The 22026-nt window shown below is 49.4% G+C and overlaps 1 protein-coding gene across 1 annotated transcript in view; it reads right to left on the bottom strand.

Annotated features, from left to right (window-relative positions):
• SAMD10 (sterile alpha motif domain containing 10) overlaps positions 1-18795 on the bottom strand; it is a 37105-nt gene extending 18310 nt beyond the window's left edge. Inside the window, exon 1 of the mRNA XM_056844141.1 lies at positions 18761-18795. Within this exon, the coding sequence (XP_056700119.1) occupies positions 18761-18791 (31 nt within the window). The 5' untranslated portion in view covers positions 18792-18795. The remainder of the gene's footprint in view (positions 1-18760) is intronic.
• Between the last annotated feature and the right edge of the window lie 3231 nt (positions 18796-22026).

Here is a 22026-nt window from a genome sequence, read left to right as displayed (position 1 = left end):
CTTAATCCTGTGTCAAGTGGGGATTTCCAGACACTTGAATGCGCCCAGATGTACAGCTCTGGATGACCCCCAACATCACCTCCTTAGCTGGCACGGTAGCAGGAAATCCAGCACCCGTCAGCCAAGTCATAAGAAGACAAGACAGGCTATGCAGGATCAGACCAAGGTCCATCAAATCCAGCTGTCTGTTCACACAGTGGCCAACCAGGTGCCTCTAGGATGCCCACAAACAAGACGACTGCAGCAGCACCATCCTACCTGTGTTCCACAGCACCTAAAATAATAGCCATGCTCCTCTGATCCTGGAGATAATAGGGATGCATCATAAGAACATAAGAAAAGCCCTGCTGGATCAGACCAAGGTCCATCAAGTCCAGCAGTCTGTTCACACAGTGGCCAACCAGGGGCCTCCAGGAAGCCCACAAACAAGACAACTGCAGCAGCACCGTCCTGCCTGTGTTCCATAGCACCTAAGATAATGGGCATGCTCCTCTGATCCTGGAGTCCCATTATCAAAGGCTCATTCACAACTGCAAAGATGCTCCAACTAATCCCACAACTATTCTTCCCAACTCAGGTTCACTTCCAGCTATGCCACCGCATGTCCTTCCTAATTGGACTCTTTTACAACATAAACTGATTCTTTAAAAAAAATCTTTTGGTCGATTCCTCATTTGAGGGACTAATTGACCGATCAATTAAACTGAGATGGAGTCAGATAATTCCATGCAGTTTGTCTCCTCTCCTTCATGAATGCAAAGACGCTCAAATGAATTCCACAACCGTTCCTCCTAACTTGGGTTTTCTTCCAAACAGGCCAGTGCCCGTCCTTCCTAACTGGATTATTTTACAACGAAAAATAATGTTGCTTCTGGACTCGAATCTTGTGGTTCTACCTGGACTCGAATCTTGTGGTTGAAACTATTTACAACATGGGCAGCCCGTTCCTGAAGTGGGGGGGGGGGGCAGATCTGCGGCAGCCGGGAGCAGTGCAGCCGAGCCACCTCTATAGAGGCTTCCCCGGCTGAGAAAATAATATACAGAGAAAATAAAAGTGTTTAACTAAACAGAAAAATGTAAAATGGGGAAAATGCTCCCATAGAAAACAGCGAGGCTGTGCCACCCTAAAAAAAGGTGGCGCAGCCACGGCACTTCAGGGGGTGTTCCCAGAGCGGGTTTTGCTCCTGGTGTGGCTGTGTTGCCAGCGTGAATCCTCCCCCCGCCCCGTGCCAGCGTAAGTGCCCTGTATCCCAGGATAAATGGACACTTACGTTGGCATGGGGTCACACAGGCTCCTAAGCTGATTCCCCCCCCCTTCACTATTGCGCTCAAAGTGATTTAAGAAAAATGTTTTGGTCGATTCCACATTTAAGCAACTAAGTGACCAACCAATTAAATAGAGGTAGGATCCAATATTGCCACGTGATTTAAATGTTCTCTGTAACGCTTAAAGATAACTTCTGAGACCTGTTTTGGGGGCCGGACGTGGAGATTGGTAACTGCTCCCTACCAATCCTTCCAGGTATTCAAGAACTAAGCTTCTTTTATTGAGCCTTCATCTCTGTTCAGGTTCCCCACCATTTTGCCTTAATAAAGTTCAGCTAACTCTGGAGAAAACAACAACCAAGTCTTTAAACAATTCTCTTTATGAGCCCTTGATAACCAGAAATATTCTGCTGCCCGGGCTTTCAAATCAAATATTGCAAGCTGGCTTTTCACCGCTAACTTAATTTCATCGCTCTTATGCAAGACAACGATAAAATATCAGTTGCTTTGTTTTCGGAAGGCAGGGTGCAAATCCAATAAAGAGAATTTACACTGCTGTTCAGGATTACTTCCTTTAGCTCCTCTGCGCCTTCAGCCACTGCATAATAGGAATTCGGCAGGTACAGCTTTTTTCCAATATGGAGATGCGGTGATATTGAAAAACTATACCTGTTGAATTTATTCTTGTCAAGAAGATGTAAAAGGTACAAAGCCTCTTTTAGGGAAAAAATGACCCCTGTTCCTTTCCCATATCTGGGTTCCAGGCTGCCTATAAACCCGCTTCTCGGTCCCTGTGACAGCTAACGGTTGGGTCAATTTTGACAGCCATCAATAGAAAGTCTCTTCTTAGCTTTGCCTCTTAGTGGGGTTTAGCTTCTCGCAGCAACAAAAAGGTATGAAGAATTGCCCTGTTCATGTCTGCTGTTGTAAGAGGTAGCTAAGCCACAATGAAGGATGAGAGGGTATGTTCAGGATAGGATATCCTGCTTCGGGAAAGCGATTTGACTTGGTGACCCATGAGACTACTTCCCGTTCAGATTTTTCAAAGCTTTTCGGGTTGATAAAACCGAAAACCCCCGGAAAAAACTGGGATCTTTCAGATCCGCGCTGCTTCCCTTCTCTGGAGTCTGGAGAAGACCAGCGGAGCAGATCTGAAAGAAATCCACGCCGCCCTCCTTTTCCGGAGTCCGGAGAAGCGGAGCGGCGTGGGTTTCTTTCAGATCTATGCTGCCCCCCTCTCCAGACCCCGGAGAAGGGATGGAGTGTGGATCTGAAAGAAATGATTATATAATGTAAATCAAGTAGAATCAAAAGGGCGGGGCTCCCGATGAGCAACTACAGAAATCTGAAAACAAACAAAAATTTCAAACAGATCTGAAACAAGGCTTGAGCTTGTAAACATGATACCTTAATAGTGCAATCCTGTGGTAAATCAATGGGCTTACACTGGAGTAACTCTCCATAGGATTGCACTGGAAGTGGTCTAGAAACTACCTAGTCTGGAGCATACTTATAGAGATAGGGAGCAATACAGCAATCTAGGTCATAGTCCTTATCACTTTACCAATGCAACTTTCTGACCATTACAATACAGTACTATTTTTGTGTGTAAGTGCCGTCAAGTCGCTTCCGACTCAAGGCGACCCTATGAATCAATGTCCTCCAAAATGTCCTATCCTTAACAGCCTCACTCAGATCTTGTAAACTGAGGGCCGTGGCTTCCTTGATAGCGTCAATCCATCTCTTGTTGGGTCTTCCTCTTTTCCTGCTGCCCTCAACGTTTCCTAGCATGACTGTCTTTTCCTGTGACTCCTGTCTTCTCATAATGTGGCCAAAGTACGACAGCCTCAGTTTAGTCTTTTTAGCTTCTAGGGTCAGTTCAGGCTTGATTTGATCTAGAACCCACTGGTTAGTTTATTTGGCAGTCCACAGTATCCGTAACACTCTCCTCCAAGACCACATTTCAAAGGAATCTACTTTCTTCCTATCAGCTTTCTTCGTTATCCATGCTAGGCAAAACAGAACTATTCAAGAAAGCTTGATCACATGAAGCTGCCTTCTACTGAATCAGACCCTTGGTCCATCGAGGTCAGTATTGTCTACTCAGACAGTGGCTCTCCAGGGTCTCAGGCAGAGGTCTTTCACATCACCTACTTGCCTGGCTCCTTTAACTGGAGGTGCTGGGGATTGCACCTGGGACCTTCTGCATATCAAGCAGATGCTCTACCACTGAGCCACAGCCCCTCCCCTATTTAGGACTAAATAGGACTGAATAACAGTCCTATTTACCTGTGCCAAAAGCTCTTGAATAATTCTGTTTTGCATAGTTTGCAGGAAGCCGGGAGAAATGAGAGCCTTCCTAACCTCATCAGGGAGACCATTCCATAAGGTGGGGGCCACAACAGAGGATGCATGAGCACGGGCGGTTATTGATTTTTCCCATTTGCAGGATGGTGCCCGCAGCACGAGCGCGGTGGGCGCTTTGAGACCCGCGCAGCCGCCGGCTGAACAAACCCCACCTCCACCTCCAGATTTATTAATACGACAATATCAATTACAAGGTAGAATTAGTCATATCAATTACAAGGGCGAATTAAAAGATATACCGTAATCTAAAACTATGGGATATATAAATCTTAAATAAATAAATAAATTAGCGAAAAACCTCAGATTAATATAACATTTTCCGTTTTAGGCTAGATTGCCAAGCCTCCGCTTTGTCTGACGGGTCTTGTATATTGTGCCGCAGAATTTAGGTACTGGTCTCATCATCCGGGCTGACCCTTCCCATAGGAGATTCCTCAACCTCCCTTCCTCAGAGCTGTCCTTTGTCAGATTAAGGAGAGGGGAGATTCGCTTAAATTTTGCTTCCTCATAAAAAAAAAGCATGTGAAGAAAACGTGCGCAATAGATTCGACTTCACCTCTTGAATCTGGCTTCTAGAATTGCCGAAGGTAGGGCAGAACTTCTGGCTCACGCAAAAGCCCTTCTTTGGGCAAAAATGCACGGTCGCTTTATCCTCCTTTAATCCCTGTTTTAGCCAGGATCGAACGCACATTAGGCGAAACACATGCGTTGGATCCAGGCTGAACCCTGGCTGAAACAGGGATTAAAGGAGGATAAAGTGACCATGCGGTTTCGCCCTTTGTTTGTCTCCAGGAATGACAGGTATTCTGCACCTCCATGTTTTCCATGCTGTGCGGGGAAAGGCCGTTTAGCGCCGACCCCGGGAAGGATTTATCTCCAGTCGGGAAAATGGATTTGCGGTCAGGGCTAACTAGCAACCAGGTGCATTTCCTTTTCCCCGCTCGTAGCAGGCAACAGAAAAATGAAAGGCCCTCTGGGATTCCTTCGGAAAGGTGAATCAATCACAGCCGAAGCGGCCCTTCCCCGCAAGAATAGCTTTTCCTTTCCAGGCACTTGGTCAGACCGCGACAGCTCCCAGCCCTCGCTCTCGTCCAGAATGGTCTGCCGAAGCGTCCTGGCAATCCCTCTTCCTGGAGAGGTGATAAAAGCGGACCCGATCGCTTTCTGGAATGGGAACACAGGGTTCCCAATCTCCAGGTGGGGCCTGCAGATCTCTGGGATGACAATTCCTCTCCAGACTGCAGAGATCAAAGCCCTTGGAGAACATGGCTGCTTTGGAGGGCAGACGGCTCTAGGGCATCATACCCTGCTGAACTCCCTCATAAGAACATAAGAAAAGCCCTGCTGGATCGGACCAAGGCTCATCAGGTCCAGCAGTCTGTTCACACAGTGGCCAACCAGGGGCCTCTAGGAAGCCCACAAACAAGACGACTGCAGCAGCACCGTCCTGCCCGTGTTTCACAGCACCTAATATATTCGACATGCTCCTCTGATCCAGGAGAGAACAGGTATGCATCATGACTGGTATCCATTCTGACTAGCAGCCATGAATACCCCTCTCCTCCATGAACAGGTCCTCGCCCCTCTTAAAGCCTTCCAAGTTGGCAACCATCACCACCTCCTGGGGCAGGGAGTTCCACAATTAGGAGCTGGCCGATCCAGGTTTGAATCCCCACTCTTCCACAGATGCCCACCAGGTGACCTTGGGGAGGTAGTACACGCTCAGCCTAACCAACCTCCCAGGGTTGTTGTGAGGATAAAATGGAGAAGAATCATATAAGCTGCTTTGGGTCCCCAATGAGGAAAAAGGCGGAGTATAAACGAGGTAAATGAATCAGTAAATATTAACCTCCATGGCCCAGGACCATATATCTGTAGGAACACCTGGAGCTTTGCTTATCTGGTTCAATCCCCGGCATCTTCAGTTATAGGTGATGGGAAAGACCCCTGCCTGAGACCCTGGAGAGCAGCTGCTGGTCAGAGTAGACAATACTGACTTTGATGGACCCAGGGTCTGATTCAGTATCAGGCAGCTTCATGTGTTCATCTGAGCGAAACCTTTCGAAGGGGCAGCCTGCAAAATCGGTGGCTTCCCATGCCAGACCATTCTCTGCTACGGCCCATGCTGTCCAAGCCTACCGGTTAATAGCTACCTCACAAGCCTTGTTCTCTGTGCTCTTGACTTCAGAGGTGAGGCGGGTGGCAACCAAAGGCAGGGCCTTTACAGAAGTGGCCCCTCGCCTGTGGCATGCCCTTCCCCACGAGGGTTGCCTAGCGCCTACATTGCTCTCTTTTAGGTGCCAGGGTGTATTTTTTTACACCCAGGCTTTTAATTAAGGCACAGGTGTCGAACTCATTCGTTACGAGGGTCGGAGACGACATAGATGTCACTTGGTCGGGCTGGGCCATGCCTCGCCAACCCAGATAGGGACTGGGGTGGGGCTGGCTCGGCTGGCTCGTAAGCTAGATAAGAGCTCTCAAGGGGCCGGATCCGGCCCCCAGGCCTTAAATTTGGCAACCCTAAGTTAAGGGGTTGATCTTTTAAAAATCATTTATAGTGTGCTTTTCGTATGAAAATTGTTGAACTCATTTTAAGCTACAGTTATTGTGAATAATAACATTTGTTCTCTGGGTGGGATTTTTTTAATGAACATAAGAAAGGCCCTGCTGGATCAGACCCAGGCCCATCAAGTCCAGCAGTCTGTTCACACAGTGGCCAACCAGGGGCCTCTGGGAAGCCCAGAAGCAAGAGGACTGCAGCAGCATTGTCCTGCCTGGGGTCCACAGCACCTAATATAATAGGCCTGCTACTCTGATCCTGGAGAGAATAGGTATAATGCAGGGTTTTAACGTTTGCATTGTATTGTGCTATTTTGAGAGTCACCCCAGGCGGGCTCCACAGGGAAAAAGAGCACAGAAAATCCCTAAATAATTAATAAACATAAATCAATACGTAAATAAAGAGCCTGATGGGTCTATTATCTCCCGGTGTGGTGTAGTGGTTAAGAGCGGTGGTTTGGAGCGGTGGAGTCTGATCTGGAGAACCGGGTTTGATTCCCCACTCCTCCACATGAGCGGCGGAGGCTAATCTGGTGAACTGGCTTTGTTTCCCCACTCCTCCACACGAAGCCAGCTGGGTGACCTTGGGCTAGTCACAGTTCTCTCAGAGCTCTCTCGGCCCCACCGACCTCACAGGGTGTATGTTGTGGGGAAGGGAAGGTGATTGTAAGCCGGTTTGATTCTTCCTTAAGTGGCACAGAAAGTCGGCATATAAAAACCAACTCTTCTTCCCTCTGCCATCTCTATTATTTATTTATTTACAAAATGTGTATGCCGCCTTTCTGCCCTTACAAGGGCCACCAAGGTGGCTAATGGTTCAAAACCCATGTGATAAAAATCACATTTTAAAACCATTAAAATCACACACACACCCCAAAAACATCATTAAAACAGTTTTTAAAAGGTAAAACTTGGCATTTTATTAGCTGCCTTGAATCTCAGCAGGGTCTAAACATTTTTAAAAAACAGCTGCGGTACCCCCAAGGTTTCGAAGGGACTCAAAAGAAAAGGCAACCCCAGGTATAGCATTTATTGTAGCTCGTTTGAAACATAATGAGAAACCATCATTTATTTTAACCATGGCTAGTTTGTGAAGCCAGGATTCCACTTGCAGACTATCCTGGATGGTCTCTTTGTTTCTTTTTTGTGTTTTGTAATTCTTTTTTTTTTAAATCCTGGATGGTCTCAACAAAAACTTGGTCATGCTTCTCCATAGCCAGAGAGCATACCGAAGCATCTCCAGGGAACAAGGCAGGATGCTCATATTTGGACACTGTGCAAAGACTAAATGGCTTCGGCTCCAGGTTTCACAGAATCATAGAGTTGGAAGGACCACCAAGGTCACCTAGTCCAACCCCTGGCACAATGCCGGAAATTCACAACTACCTCCCCCCCACGCCCCCAGTGACCCCTACTCCATGCCCAGAAGATGGCCAAGATGCCCTCCCTCTCACGATCTGCCTAAGGTCATAGAATCAGCATTGCCGACAGATGGCCATCTAGATCCACTGGGGATGTGTGGGGGGGTGGGGGGGTAGTTGTCAATTTCCTGCATTGTGCAGGGGGTTGGACTAGATGACCCTGGTGGTCCCTTCCAACTCTATGTTTCTAGACCTCACCCTGAACTCTGGAAATAGAAGCTTAATTATGGGTTAGGCATAGTGTCTCGATTGACCAACCATGCATCGCAGTCAACCAGGAAACCAGAATCAGAAACCAGCGTTTGGAGTTGGGTTGCAGAAGATGCTACCCATGGTTAAGTGAGTTGGCGCCCCATCACCTATTTGGTCGATATTGTTAGGCACACCTTGCATACAAGATCAGCCCAGTCCAGAAAGAAATATTCAGACTGCAGTCCACGTTTGTGTGCCTTTATAATTTACAGCATATTTTAATAACAATCTGACAGAGGGTTGCCAGGTCCCTCCTTGCCACCGGCAGGAGGTTTTTGGGGTGGAGCCTGAGGAGGGCGGGGTTTGGGGAGGGGAGGGGCTTCAATGCCACAGAGTCCAATGGCCAAAGCGGCCATTTTCGCCAGGCGAGCTGAACTCTATTGGCTGGAGATCAGTTGTAATAGCGGGAGATCTCCAGCTAGTAATGAAATGCAAAACGATCACCAATGCGGAGGTGCCGTTTTGATTTTGAGTTGGATTGTTTTGAACTACTAAGGACTGATTTGGTCTTGGATTGTTTGAAGTGCAAAAAGTATTTTTGTTCTGACTTTCTGGTGATGTAACCAATGTCCTGTGAAATTGTTCCTCTGGTGAAGCAACCCAGGTTTCGGGAACAAAAAACACAAAGTGATTGTTATGTAAGGTTATGTTCATGTCCTTGATGTATTATTTGAGTTATTAATTGTACAATCAGAATATAAGCTCTAAAAAAGGTTTTGAAAGTGTGGACTGCATTTTTATCGAGCCACCGTGCTGCCATTGTTGTTTAAAAGTACCTGGAGGTTGGCAGCCCTAATTTGATATCATAGGCACAGCGTTCATTTGGAACACATCCTTGAGTACATACCAGGGCTGCTACAAAATTGTTTTATCTGTTGATTAATGTGTGTGAGCATAAGATGTCTTATCAGACCACTGAAGAGGGCCTGAGTGCCGAAACATGCTTGGTTTTAGACTATCAACCTTGTATTTGTTGCCATAGAGGCTAGTTTTAATATCTGCATGAGCGCTTTATAATATATATATTTTATCATATAATTGAGTTATTTTCCACCCAACCTTTGGGTACTCAGCCCCACCATTACAGACCGAGAATGAAAGCAAGTAATCAACTCTGAGTCATGATCGGCTGTGCTGTTTGCAACCTTCAATTAAGTCCAGCGCACTGTCTGACCTTGGAAGACGGAACCGAAACATCATCCTGGCATTAGTTAAGCTGTCTTATTCCACTTAAGAGCTTCACTGCACAAACCCTGCTTTACACCACAAAGAAGGCTCTTCCGCACTACTACCATTCCACAGAATGTGCAATAGGGGCTTAAAAAATGTATAACAGTAGTAGTAGAGAGCCAGCATGGTGTAGTGGTTAAGAACGGTGGTTTGGAGCTGTGGGCTCTGATCTGGAGAACTGGGTTTGATTCCCCATTCCTCCACATGAACGGCGGACTCTAATCTGGTGAACTGGGTTGGTTTCCTCATTCCTCCACATGAAGCCAGCTGGGTGACCTTGGGCTAGTCACAGTTCTCTCAGAACTCTCTCACCTACGTCACAGGGTGTCTGTTGCGGGGAGGGGAAGGTCATTGTAAGCCGGTTTGATTCTTCCTTAAGTGGTAGAGAAAGTCAGAATATAAAAACCAACTCTTCTAGAAAGGATGCCTCAGGCTAGCCTGAGCTCATCAGATCTCAGAAGCTAAGCAGAGTCGCCCCTGGTTCATACTTGGATGGGAGACCACCAAGGAAGTCCAGGGGAACTACACAGAGGCAGGCAATGGCAAACCACCTCTGTTCATCTCTTGCCTTGAAAGTCCTACAGGGATGCCAGAAGTTCATTGCTGCTTGACGGCATCTTCAACCACCGGAATGGGACATGTCCAACACCGGCACCTTTAGACTGAAACAGGAATGCAGTTTACGGCAATGATCCTCACGGGTATCACCTCTTTTATTGCATTAGTTATAGTTTCCCTGCCTTCAACTGAAACACAGACCTATAACTCAAGGGTCATCTAGTCCAACCCCCTGCACAACGCAGGAAATTCACAACTAACTCCCCCTGCCACTCCCCCAGTGACCCCTGCTCTGTGTCTAGAGGAAGGCAAAAAACCTCCAGGATCCCCGGCCAATCTGGCCTGGAGAAAATTCCTTCCTTACCCCAAAGTGGCCATCGGCATTACCCTGGGCATGCAAGAAAAGGCCATGAGAGCCGAACACTGACACAACCCTTCCTGCCCGCCCTCTCACGATCTGCCTGCTGCGTTCACAGAATCACGTTTGTTCTTTGCACTGTTCCAGAATTCTGTAATCCTAGGCCTACTGCATAGTTCATGGGTTGTTTCATGCTGTCAGCTGCACTGTTTTATATCCTGTCATCTGCCTTCAGTAAGAAAGACGGCCTATAAAGTGTGAAAACCTAAGCTTCCGCAATCAGAACAATGGTTCATGTATCTCAGCACCATCTCTTCCGGTGGAGGTTTTTCGCATCCCTTGCGATGCGATACTTTTAACAGGAGGTGCCAGGGATTGAGCCTGGGACCTTCTGGAAGAAGCAGAAGCAGCAGCAGCACAAGAAGCAGAAGAGTTGGTTTTTATACGCGGACTTTCTCTACCACTTAAGGAAGAATCAAACCAGCTCACAACTGCCTTCCCCTCCTGTCCCCACAATAGACACCCAGTGAGGTAGGTGGGGCTGAGAGAGCTCTAAGAGAGATGTGACTGGCCCACGGTCACCCAGCTGGCTTCATGCGTAGGAGTGGAGAAACGAATCCAGTTCACCAGATTAGCCTCCGCCGCTCATGTGTATTAGAGGGGAATCAAACCCGGTTCTCCAGATCAGAGTCCACTGCTCCAAACAACTGCTCTTAACCACTACACCAGGTACTCTGCCACTAAGCCACAGGGCCAAACTCCAGTGCCAGCCCAAATCATCTTGCCACATCCATTTCCAAATCCACAACATAAATGACAATTGTCACGCTTGACATTCTTCCCACATCAAACTGGTCAGCTCAGGTTTGCCAAACTGGTTGGAACCAAGCTGATTCCTGCCACCTCCCCCCCAAGATGATAGAATGCCTTGGTCACCCTTCCCACAATATTGTACATCCTTTTTGACAGTATGTAATGGAAGGTATTCTCTTTGGTGCTACGGAGGTAGAAAGACAAGCAGAAGAAAAAAAAAGACAGAGGAGCAGGCAGAAATGTGCAGCCCGGGGATGAAAGAGATCGACTCCTGCAGGAAAACATTCGCTCAAGGGAAAGGAAATGTGTTCCTTGCACTGCGAATGATATGGGGGGGGGGATAAAATGTCATGATCTTGATTGATCTGCATGGTTTGGATGATTTCCCAATGACTCCCCGAGAATATGTCCATGCAGCGGAGAGGAGGACGGGAAAAACCGCAAGATGAATTGGCGAGGTGGTTGTGCAAACGATAGCGCCTTTGTTTAATGCGTCGGGTTATTTGGTCTGGGCGGGAAACAAACGTGCTGGCAATCTTTCAAATCAGCTGAAAATGATGCAGGAGGTGGGGGGGGAAACCCATTCCGTTTTCCTCCTTTTCATACAAAAGGCCGCCGGAAAAGGGGCGGTTATCTGAAAGCGAGACGCTGACAATCGAAGCAACTGCTCGGGGGGGGGGGGTTCAGCCCATTTTCTCCCGGGCTGGGGTCTCCTGACCCATCCCTCCGCAAATGGTTTATGGACGAATGTCTGTTTTACACTGCTTTTTGCCAGATCAAAGCCCTTTTTCTGCCAAGAGAACAATTGGGCAGTGTTTGTCAGCGGGGCACAGAGGTGCTCTCCGAAAAAGACAACTTGACACTTGATCCGTAACCTCTTCTGTCTGAAAAAACAACAGTCGTGTCCACAAGATTTGGCTTGGCGGCTTCACTTTCCCCCTTTTGGTCAATATTATGACAACCTCTTTTTTTTTCACAGGAGGGTTAAGACAACTGGCTTAACATAGAAAGAGAGCCCGTTCCAATTCCATTTCAGGCAGGGCCCAGCCCCAGAAGGCAGCAGACAGAGGCTCAGCTCCGGGATGTTTCATAAGAACATAAGAAAGGCCATGCTGGATCAGACCAAGGTCCATCAAGTCCAGCAGTCTGTTCACACAGTGGCCAACCAGGTGCCTCCAGGAACCCCACAAGCAAGATGACTGCAGCAGCACCATCCTGCCTGTGTCCCAAAGCACCTCATATAATAGATCCTGGAGAAAATAGGTATGCATCATAAGAACATAAGAAAAGCCCTGCCGGATCAGACCAAGGCCCATCAAGTCCAGCAGTCTGTTCACACGGTGGCCAACCAGGGGCCTCCAGGAACCCCACAAGCAAGATGACTGCAGCAGTATTATCCTGCCTGTGTCCCAAAGCACCTCATATAATAGATCCTGGAGAAAATAGGTATGCATCATAAGAACATAAGAAAAGCCCTGCCGGATCAGACCAAGGCCCATCAAGTCCAGCAGTCTGTTCACACGGTGGCCAACCAGGGGCCTCCAGGAACCCCACAAGCAAGATGACTGCAGCAGTATTATCCTGCCTGTGTCCCAAAGCACCTCATATAATAGATCCTGGAGAAAATAGGTATGCATCATAAGAACATAAGAAAAGCCCTGCCGGATCAGACCAAGGCCCATCAAGTCCAGCAGTCTGTTCACACGGTGGCCAACCAGGGGCCTCCAGGAACCCCACAAGCAAGATGACTGCAGCAGTATTATCCTGCCTGTGTCCCAAAGCACCTCATATAATAGATCCTGGAGAAAATAGGTATGCATCATAAGAACATAAGAAAAGCCCTGCCGGATCAGACCAAGGCCCATCAAGTCCAGCAGTCTGTTCACACGGTGGCCAACCAGGGGCCTCCAGGAAGCCCCCAAACAAGACTTTGACTGCAGCAGCATTGTCCTGCCTGTCTTCCACAGCACCCAAGTTAATAGCCATGCTGCTCTGATACCAGAAAGAATAGGGATGCATCATGACCGGTATCCATTTTGACTAGTAGCCATGGATAGCCCTCTCCTCCATGACCATGTCCACTCCCCTCTTCAAGCCTTCCAAGTTGGCAGCCGTCACCGCATCCTGGGGCAGGGAGTTCCACAATTTAACAATGTGTGGAGTGAAGAAATACTTCCTTTTATCTGTTTTGAATCTCTCACCCTCCAGATTGGTAGCACGAAGGGAGTGTTCCTGCACACGTGCAGAGTAAATTTCCCCACCCCGCCACACAATCGCAACCAGTTCCCACTCATCTGGGATTAACCAAAGAGCGCTTCTAGGTGGGAAACACAACTTCTAACTAGGCCCAAACGTCTCCATGATTTGAGGTATATTATTATTATTAGCAGCGAGATTTTTACCTTTCTTTTCTGACCTCACGGTGCCGCCAAAGCAGCTTACAAATTAAAACACTCAAATTAAAATCTTACATTAAAAGCCACTAAACCCAAAATACAAACACATCACTAAAATAATAGCTTTTTTATTGGCAAGGTGTAATGCCTTAGACTCAGCCGAGACACAAGGGAGATACAATACAATTATTGCAGAAGAACGCAAATGCCCAGTTTGTCTGGATCAAGTAGACGTTGTTTTCTTATGTTCACAAAAGAATACCGTGTAAACTAAATATATTACTCCCTGGATAAAACAGCTAACGACACTTTCTGAGAAGCGGATCCTGCGTTAACTGCTATCAACTAGACCAGTGAATTGTGTGAGAGATGTGGCAACTTTTCTCTTCATAGTGTCAAGAAAAAATTAGTCGTCGTTTCCCCCCGTTTTCTTTGAAGTGTGAAATGGCAGATGAATAGCCAATGGCTGTTAAATCTAGGGAAAGGATTTAAAACAATTTAATGCCGGCTCTTAAAATAAGGTGCCTCTGGATTCATCTTTTGTTGTTATTTTAGTCACAATGTATTTGATTTATCCTTTTTTTTTTTTTTTTTTTTTAGTAAACTAGGCTAACATAGTAGGCAGCTATCCGTGGGGTCAGTTTTGGCCTCCAATACCTGATAATCAGAGATGTACTGTCTCTGGATAGGGGGGTTCCATTTATTATTATTGTTTTTAACCTCATCTGATATGCCTTATCCTTTTTAAAAAAACTGGTTTAACAACCGACACCACATCTTGTGGCAACATCTCGGGATGCAAGGACACGTGCGGATTGCACTTGCTGTGCGGCTTTTGCAATCCCTTATCTGTCAAATTGGGATAAATTCGGGGTGAGTCACAACATTGCTATGAAGATGCAGGGGGAGATTCAATGAAGCAATTGCTGGATTTGCATCACAGCGGGGTGTGGTTTGGGGAGCAACCTTTATCCGTCAGCACCTGCTCATGTGGGAAGAGGCAAGACCCAGAGAAACCATATTCTGCTGCGGCAAAGAAAACAGATTTATTCGGGGAACAGTGCTGTATCAGGGCCTCTGCTTTGCATGCAGAAGGACCCGGGTTCAATTCCCGGCACCTCCAGTTTAAGGCTCAGGGAAAAGGGGATGCGGAAGACGTCTGCCTGAGACCCTGGAGAGCTGCTGCCAGTCAGAGCAGATTTCAGCAGTTGGCAAGCTGACTCAGAAGTCATGGAAACAGTGTGAGCAAGTCTACATAACTCTGTCTCTGTGTAAAGTGGCATTAAGTGGACTTGTGGCAACCCCCGTAGGGTTTTCAAGGCAAGAGACGTTAGGAGATGGTTTGCCACTGCCTGCCTCCACGAGGGCTGAGTTTGGACAGAACTGCGACCGGCCCAAGGTCACCCAGCAGTCTTCATGTGGAGAAGTGGGGAATCAAACCCGGCTCTCCAGATTGGAGTCCACCGCTCTTAACCACTGCTTAACCCACTGGTTCTCTAACTCTGTCTAGCACATTTTTATCCCACACTTTCTCCAGAGAGCAGTATATACGGCTTATGGCTTCCCTCCCCTGCTTATCTGATCGTCACAACCACCTTTCGAGGCAGGCTAGGCTGTGTGACCGGCCCAAGGTCACCCACTGAGCTTCATAGCAAAGGCAGGATTTGAACCCGGATCTTTCAGGTCCCTGCCCAACGCTCTAACCATTATGCTCCACCACACTGGCCCTCCTGATTCCGAGTTCTGTTGCTAAACAGGAAAGCCAGAGTGGAAGTGAGGGCGGAAGACTCATTTGTTTAAACCTAAGCCTACTTGTACCAAAACTAAAATGGATCTGGATTTTTTTTGGGGGGAAGGAGCTAAATCCCCTCCTAAGGCTTCCCCTCCCTGCAGCCTAAACACTTTGGGGGAGACGAGAAGGGTCACCTCCTCTTGCATGGGTGGTCCCTTTCACTCTAAAAATGGGACCCTCTCCTCACTTTAGACATGAGTGGGACAGACCTAGGTTTCAGCAAACCTAGAGCCAGAGTGGTGTGAACTGGGAGCCCTGGATTCAAATCCCCGCTGCCAAGGAAGCCTGCTGGGTGATGCCTGGGACAGTCACAAGCTCTCAGCCTAAACCACCTCGCAGGGTTGTTGTGCAGACAAAATGGAGGACAGGAGAACAACGTAAGCCACTTTGGGTCCCCACTGGGGAGAGAGGCAGAGCATCAATGAAGGAAATAAAAATAAATCCACTGCCATTTAGCCATCAGAAGAAAGTTGGAATTACACAGCGCAACCTGACTAGTAACTTGGTTTAGAAGGGGAAATTCTATCCCTTTGGGATTTGTCTGTTGCTTTCCCCATAGTGGTTATAACACATGAACAAATGGAGCTTCCTTATACTGAATCAGACCCTTGGTCCATCAAGGATAGTACTGTCTACTCAGACCGGCAGCGGCTCTCATTACGTGGCCCTCTTTCTGACATGACTCGCCACACTTTGGCCCAAGCTAGGAGCCAAAAAGCCATCTTTCACGTCTCCTGCCAACCACGAACCTACTACAAATCATGGCGCTGACCCACCTTACAAGGGTGTTGGACGGATTACTGAAATAATGTATGTAGTAGGGCTAGCTCAAGCTAGCTTGCTACCCTGGTTGAAAATTAATTTTTGCACACACGCATCCCAGCAACCTATCTAGGGAGAGATAAATGCAGTCACAACAATACCCCAACAGGCTTCCCGTTGCTCCCTCTTTTCCCTGTTCCACGCAGACCCAAAGAGAACTTTTGCGCCATAACTGACCCAGGAGTTGGGTTAAACAGCTGCCCCACAGCATGATATCCCGAGGGTCTGGGGCAGACGGAGGACTGTTCCTCCTAGAGCAGGGGGATCCAGCCCTTGAGGGCTCTTATCCGGCCGCGAGCCAACCGAAGCAGCCACCCCCTGCAGTGCCAATCTGGGCTGGCAAGGCATGGCCCGACTCGACCAAGTGATGTTTACGTTGTATCCGGCCCTCGTAACAAATGAGTTTGACACCCCTGTCCTAGAGGATCTGTCCCAGTTTGTCTGCAGCCCTAAACGGTCCAATTCTTCCCCCCGGCACTGTCCCACTTACTGCATGGGGCCAACCCTGATTGTACATGAAGTACCCAAAATGCTCCAAACCCCTGTATCACATGAACACACGAAGCTGCCTTATACTGAATCAGAACCTCAGTCCCACAAGGTCAGTCTTGTCTGCTCAAACTGGCCGCAGCTCTCCAGGGTCTCAGGCAGAGGCCTTTTGCGTCTATTACCTGATCCTTTTAACTGGAGATGCCAGGTATTGAACCCAAGACCTTCTGCACGCAAAGCAGATGCTCTACCGCTAAGCCACAGCCCCTCCCCAAGGGTTAGGATTCGGAGCTGCAGAGTAGCTGTCACCCCACTTCCAGTGCTAAGGCTGACGAGAAGAAGAAGAGCTGGTTTTTATATGCCGACTTTCTCTCCCACTTAAGGAAGAATCAAACTGGCTGACAATCACCTTCCCTTCCCACAACAGACATCCTGAGAGGTAGGTGGGGCTGAGAGCGCTGTGACTACCCCAAGGTCACCCAGCTGGCCTCGGGTGTAGGAGGGGGAACCCAACCCGGTTCACCAGATTAGCCTCATGCCGCTCATGTGGAGGAGTGGGGAATCAAACCCAGTTCTCCGGATCAGAGTCCACCACTCCAAACCACCCCTCTTAACCACTACACCACGCTGGCTCCCACGTCACCCACAAACATGCGTATAAAGGGGTGCGGGGTAGGCGAACTTTGTACCAACGCTCAGAGAGCAACAAGGTATTTAAAGAGCCTCGAAGGATAACAGATCTGCATTATATGATCGTGAGCGCAACCCTCCAATGTCTTCCAGCCCCCTACCTTGCGCCGCCTAAGTAGTAGCTCTTGATATTGGTACTGTGCTCATTTGATAGTTTAAATGCCGTCCGCGCACATCCCTCTGCAATTAATTCCGGCGCTCTATCATCTGCGGAGCAAGCCGGTGCAAGTCCGCCCCATAAGCGGCCACAGGAACGCAGCTGTGGACCTTCCACCTGGCAGTCTGCTTCTGAAGATGTTTACCCAGAAGTAAGCCCCACCGGTCCCAGGGTAAGACGGGCCAGCCGGCCTAGGCGTGGGCTTGTGGGGTATCAAGGTTGCGAGGGACAGCGTCCTCACTCTGCCGTGAACACCCACGGAAATTTGTGGGAGAGTTGCTCCCGAGTAAACACGGCTAAGATCAGGCTGCCAGATCTGTCGGGAGGATCCGCCCCACCCTTGATTTATCCTTCAGGGCACCGGACTACGATTCCGTCCTCCGCTCTGGAAGTCTCTCCTGGCCCTCCAAAGGGAGCGTGGTCGATGGCACCGCTGCCTAGGACCAAGCCCCTGGGACACGTCGGAGAGCGGCAAAGGAACCAGCGCCTCTGAGCACGTGCAGAGCGATACCTGCTTCCCCCTGGAATGAACACAGCTTCCCGCCAGAGGTCACCCAGGGCTGCAGAGGCGGCTACCTTCAAGAAAAAGGGTTTAAATCATAGCATCCCCCCCCCCAAAATTTACAGGTGGTCGCAGCACCCACACCCGCAAGCATTCGCAGTCTCCCACGCCAGACTCACCACCCATGTTCCACGCCAAAGGAGCCTCACCTCTACTCCTGAATGTACGCCTGTGAGGGTGGCTGGCTGGCTAGCGGCGAAGCCCGGCTGCTTACTCCCGAGTCACCATATTGGAGAATGCAATCTTTTGGGGTCCCCCCCCCATTTCAGAGCCCATAAAATCACACACCAAAAGGCTGGCAGGTATTCTCGTTGGCAAAACGCAGCAACACTAGTGAGATTAATGATGATCATAAAAATGAGAATCTGGCACGGGGGCCTCTGGGCTTATGCAGAGTGCCCCAGGATCGCCCGCCAGGGCGAGGGACCACGGCTTCCAGGTCAGACCCCAATGATAACAGGGGTGAGAATAATTCCCAGTGGGTCGCCGTGTTAGTCTGTCTGCAGCAGTAGAAAAGGGGAAGGGTCCAGGAGCCCCTTCAAGACTCACCCAAAGATTTTCTGGCAGGGGAGGAGCTTTCGGGAGCCACAGCTCACTTCGTGAGCTGTGGCTCCCGAAAGCTCATCCCCTGCCAGAAAATCTTTGGGTGAGTCTTGAAGGGGCTCCTGGACCCTTGCCCTTTTCTACCAGGGATGCTCACAACAAGGCTAATCTGGCCTCTGGGCTTACGCAGAGGGCCCCCGGACCGCGGCCAGCCTACCTGGGCGAGGGACCGCGGCTTCCAGGTCGGACATCTCCCCCGACATCCAGCCCGGGCGGCTACGGCAAGGCGCGGCCCCGTGTCCCCCCCCCCCCAGGGGGGTCCGCCCTAAGCCCCCCGACCCACCCCACCCGCCGCCCGCCTCCCCTCCCCACGCCGCGGCGGAGCGCGCCGGCAAGCGGGCTTGCGAAAGGCCGGTTGCGAAAGGGGGCCGGTCCGGGAGGCGAGGCCGGCGGGGCCCCACCCGCGCCGGCCCCGGCCGCCTTACCTTCCATCTCCTTGGGCTCGCCGCAGTTCATCGCCCTCCTCCTCCTCCTCCTGCTGCCGCTCCTCCTCCTCCGCGGTCCGCCCAGAGGCCGGCTGGGGCGCGGCAGGCGGCCACCATCCAAGCGCCTGCGGCGGGACGCGTTCACACGAGACGGGCTGCTGCTGCTGCTGCTGCTGCTGCGGAGGCGCCTGCCTGCCGCCCGGCTTTGCTCGCTCCTGCTCGCGAGTCAGCCGGCGACGCGGAGGGAGGGAGGGAGGGAGGGAGGGGGAGGCCGGCGCACGCCCCCCGCCGCCGCGCCCAGCCAAGGTCAGCGCCGCCGCCGCCTCTCCGGCCGGCCGATCCCTTCTTTCCCTCCCTCCCTTCCTTCTGCCGGGCAAGGGCCGCCACGTCGCCAGGGCCGGCTGGAGCAGCGGGTCTCCTCGGGGGGGAAAGGGGGCCGCGGCTGGCTGGAGGGCGGGCCGGGGGTCACCTCTCCGGCGGCGGCCCCGGCCGGGCGTGGCGGACCGGCCTGCCTGCCTGCCGCCTCGCCTCGCCCTGCTTGGCTGGCTGCGCCTGGCGCAGAGGCAACCTGGGCGGCCTCGCCCGGCCCGCCTGGCCCTTTCCCCACGGTCAGGTGTTCCTTATTTTATGGTCACGTCCACGCCCATTCTTCTCTTTCGGTCTGTTTATTGTTAAATAAATGTGTATACCGAGTTCTCAATTGTCTGTCTATCTGTCCCTCCCTGTCAGTCAGTCTGTGTCTGTCTATTTCCGTGTTGGCGAACCTATGGCACGCGTGCCACTTCCGGCACGCGTAGCCCTCTCTGCCGGCACGCGCGGTTCCCCCAAGCTGCTGGCCTTTCTGGCTCTGCCCCACCCCGAGTGATCTCCAACCAATAGAGATCAGTTCCCCTGGAAAAAATTGCCACTTTGGCAATTGGACTCTATGGCACTGAAGTCCTTCCCCAAACCCCGCCCTCCTCAGGCGCCACCCCAAAAACCTCCCACTCATGGCGAAGAGGAACTTGGCAACCCTAGCCTCTCCCTCTTGGCCCCCTGTGGGGGTGGTATTCAGGTTAAATTGCCGCATTGGCACTCGGCGATAAATAAGTGGGTTTTCGGTTGCAGTTTGGGCACTCGGTCTCTAAAAGGTTCGCCATCACTGGTCTATTTCTTTATTTATGTCTGTCTGTCTGTCTGTCTCTGGCTGTTTGTGTCTGTCTACATGTCTGTGTCTGCCTGCCTATCTGCCTATCTGCCTATCTGCCTATCTGCCTATCTGCCTATCTATCTATCTATCTATCTATCTATCTATCTATCTATCTATCTATCTATCTACCTACCTACCTACCTACCTACCTACCTACCTACCTACCCCTAGCTATTTGTCAGTCTGTGTTTGTCTGCCTATTTATTTATGTCTGTCTGTCTGTCTCTGGCTGTTTGTGTCTGTCTACATGTCTGTCTGTCTCTGTCTCTGTCTGTCTATCTACCTACCTACCTACCTACCTACCCCTGGCTATTTGTCAGTCTGTGTTTGTCTGCCTATTTATTTATGTCTGTCTGTCTGTCTCTGGCTGTTTGTGTCTGTCTACATGTCTGTCTGTCTCTGTCTCTGTCTGTCTATCTACCTACCTACCTACCTACCTACCCCTGGCTATTTGTCAGTCTGTGTTTGTCTGCCTATTTATTTATGTCTGTCTGTCTGTCTCTGGCTGTTTGTGTCTGTCTACATGTCTGTCTCTGTCTCTGTCTGTCTGTCTGTCTGTCTGTCTGTCTGTCTGTCTGTCTATCTATCTATCTATCTATCTATCTATCTATCTACCTACCTACCTACCTACCTACCTACCTACCCCTGGCTATTTGTCAGTCTGTGTTTGTCTGCCTATTTATGTCTGTCTGTCTGTCTGTCTCTGGCTGTTTGTGTCTGTCTACGTGTCTCTCTGTCTGTCTGTCTGTCTGTCTATCTATCTATCTATCTATCTATCTATCTATCTATCTATCTATCTATCTATCTATCTACCTACCTACCTATCCCTGGCTATTTGTCAGTCTGTGTCTGCCTATTTATTTATGTCTGTCTGTCTGTCTCTGGCTGTTTGTGTCTGTCTACATGTCTGTCTATCTGTCTGTCTCTCTCTGTGTCTGTCTGTCTGTCTGTCTGTCTATCTATCTATCTATCTATCTATCTATCTATCTATCTATCTATCTATCTATCTATCTATCTATCTATCTATCTATCTATCCCTGGCTGTGTCTGTCTGTCTATTTATCCCTGATCAATATTTAATTATTTATACAGATTAGAGTCCACTGCTTATGTGGAGGAGTGGGGATTTAACATTTAATTATTTATCCAGATTAGAGTCTGCCACTCCTGTGGAGGAGTGGGGAATTTGCAAGATCTGAGCAAGGCTGTCAAAGAGGACATTTTGGAGGACCTTGATTCATAGGGTCGCCATGAGTCGGAAGCGACTTGACAGCACTTAACACCCACACATGTCTGTCTGTCCCTGTCTTCCTATCTCTCTGTCTGTCCGTGTCTGACTAGCTATCTGTGTCTATCTGTCTATCTATCTATCCATCTCTGTCTGTCTCCTGATTTCCAACGTTGAAATCGGTAAAATTCACTATGAAACTAAGCAGGCCATATTCTCACACTCTTGTTCTAGAGATCTCATTTTACCCTTCCCTTTCTCTGAAAAGCTCAGGGTCATCCTCACAACAGTCCTGTGAGGTAGGCTAGGCGGAGCTGAAGTGACTGGCTCAAGGTCACCCAATGGACTCCGTGGAGAGGGGGAGTTTGATCCTGGCCTCCCCAGTCATGGTCTCACATTCCTACCACTACACATAGGACTTTTGTATCAGTCTGCTCTTCTGGGCCGGTAGGGTGGACAGGAGGACCGTTTGGCCTGGGCCCCGAGCTGATAAGTGGCCCCAGATTTAGGCACCTTTACATTTGAGGGGGATTTAATTTGTATTTGTTGCCTTATTTTGTTTTCATGTGTCATCATACACCACAACAGCCAGCATGGTGTAGTGGTTAGAGCAGGGGTGTCAAACTCATTTCTTATGAGGGTTGGATATGACATAAATGTCACTTGGTCGGGCGGTGCCGTGTGTACCATAAAATTTAATGCCAGGTACCGGAGATACCACCTTTATAGAAGACACAGGCGAAGCCAATTAATGATATTATTTTTTACTTAAAATACAAACATATTTAAAACAAGACCCCAGTATTTTCTTTTATTTTACAGTCTTTGATCATTGGCACCTTGGGACTG

Source organism: Euleptes europaea, chromosome 2 (genome assembly GCF_029931775.1).
Source record: "Euleptes europaea isolate rEulEur1 chromosome 2, rEulEur1.hap1, whole genome shotgun sequence".
Taxonomy (NCBI): domain Eukaryota; kingdom Metazoa; phylum Chordata; class Lepidosauria; order Squamata; family Sphaerodactylidae; genus Euleptes; species Euleptes europaea.
Note: the sequence above shows the minus strand (reverse complement) of the source record. Positions and strands in the feature narration are given on the sequence as shown.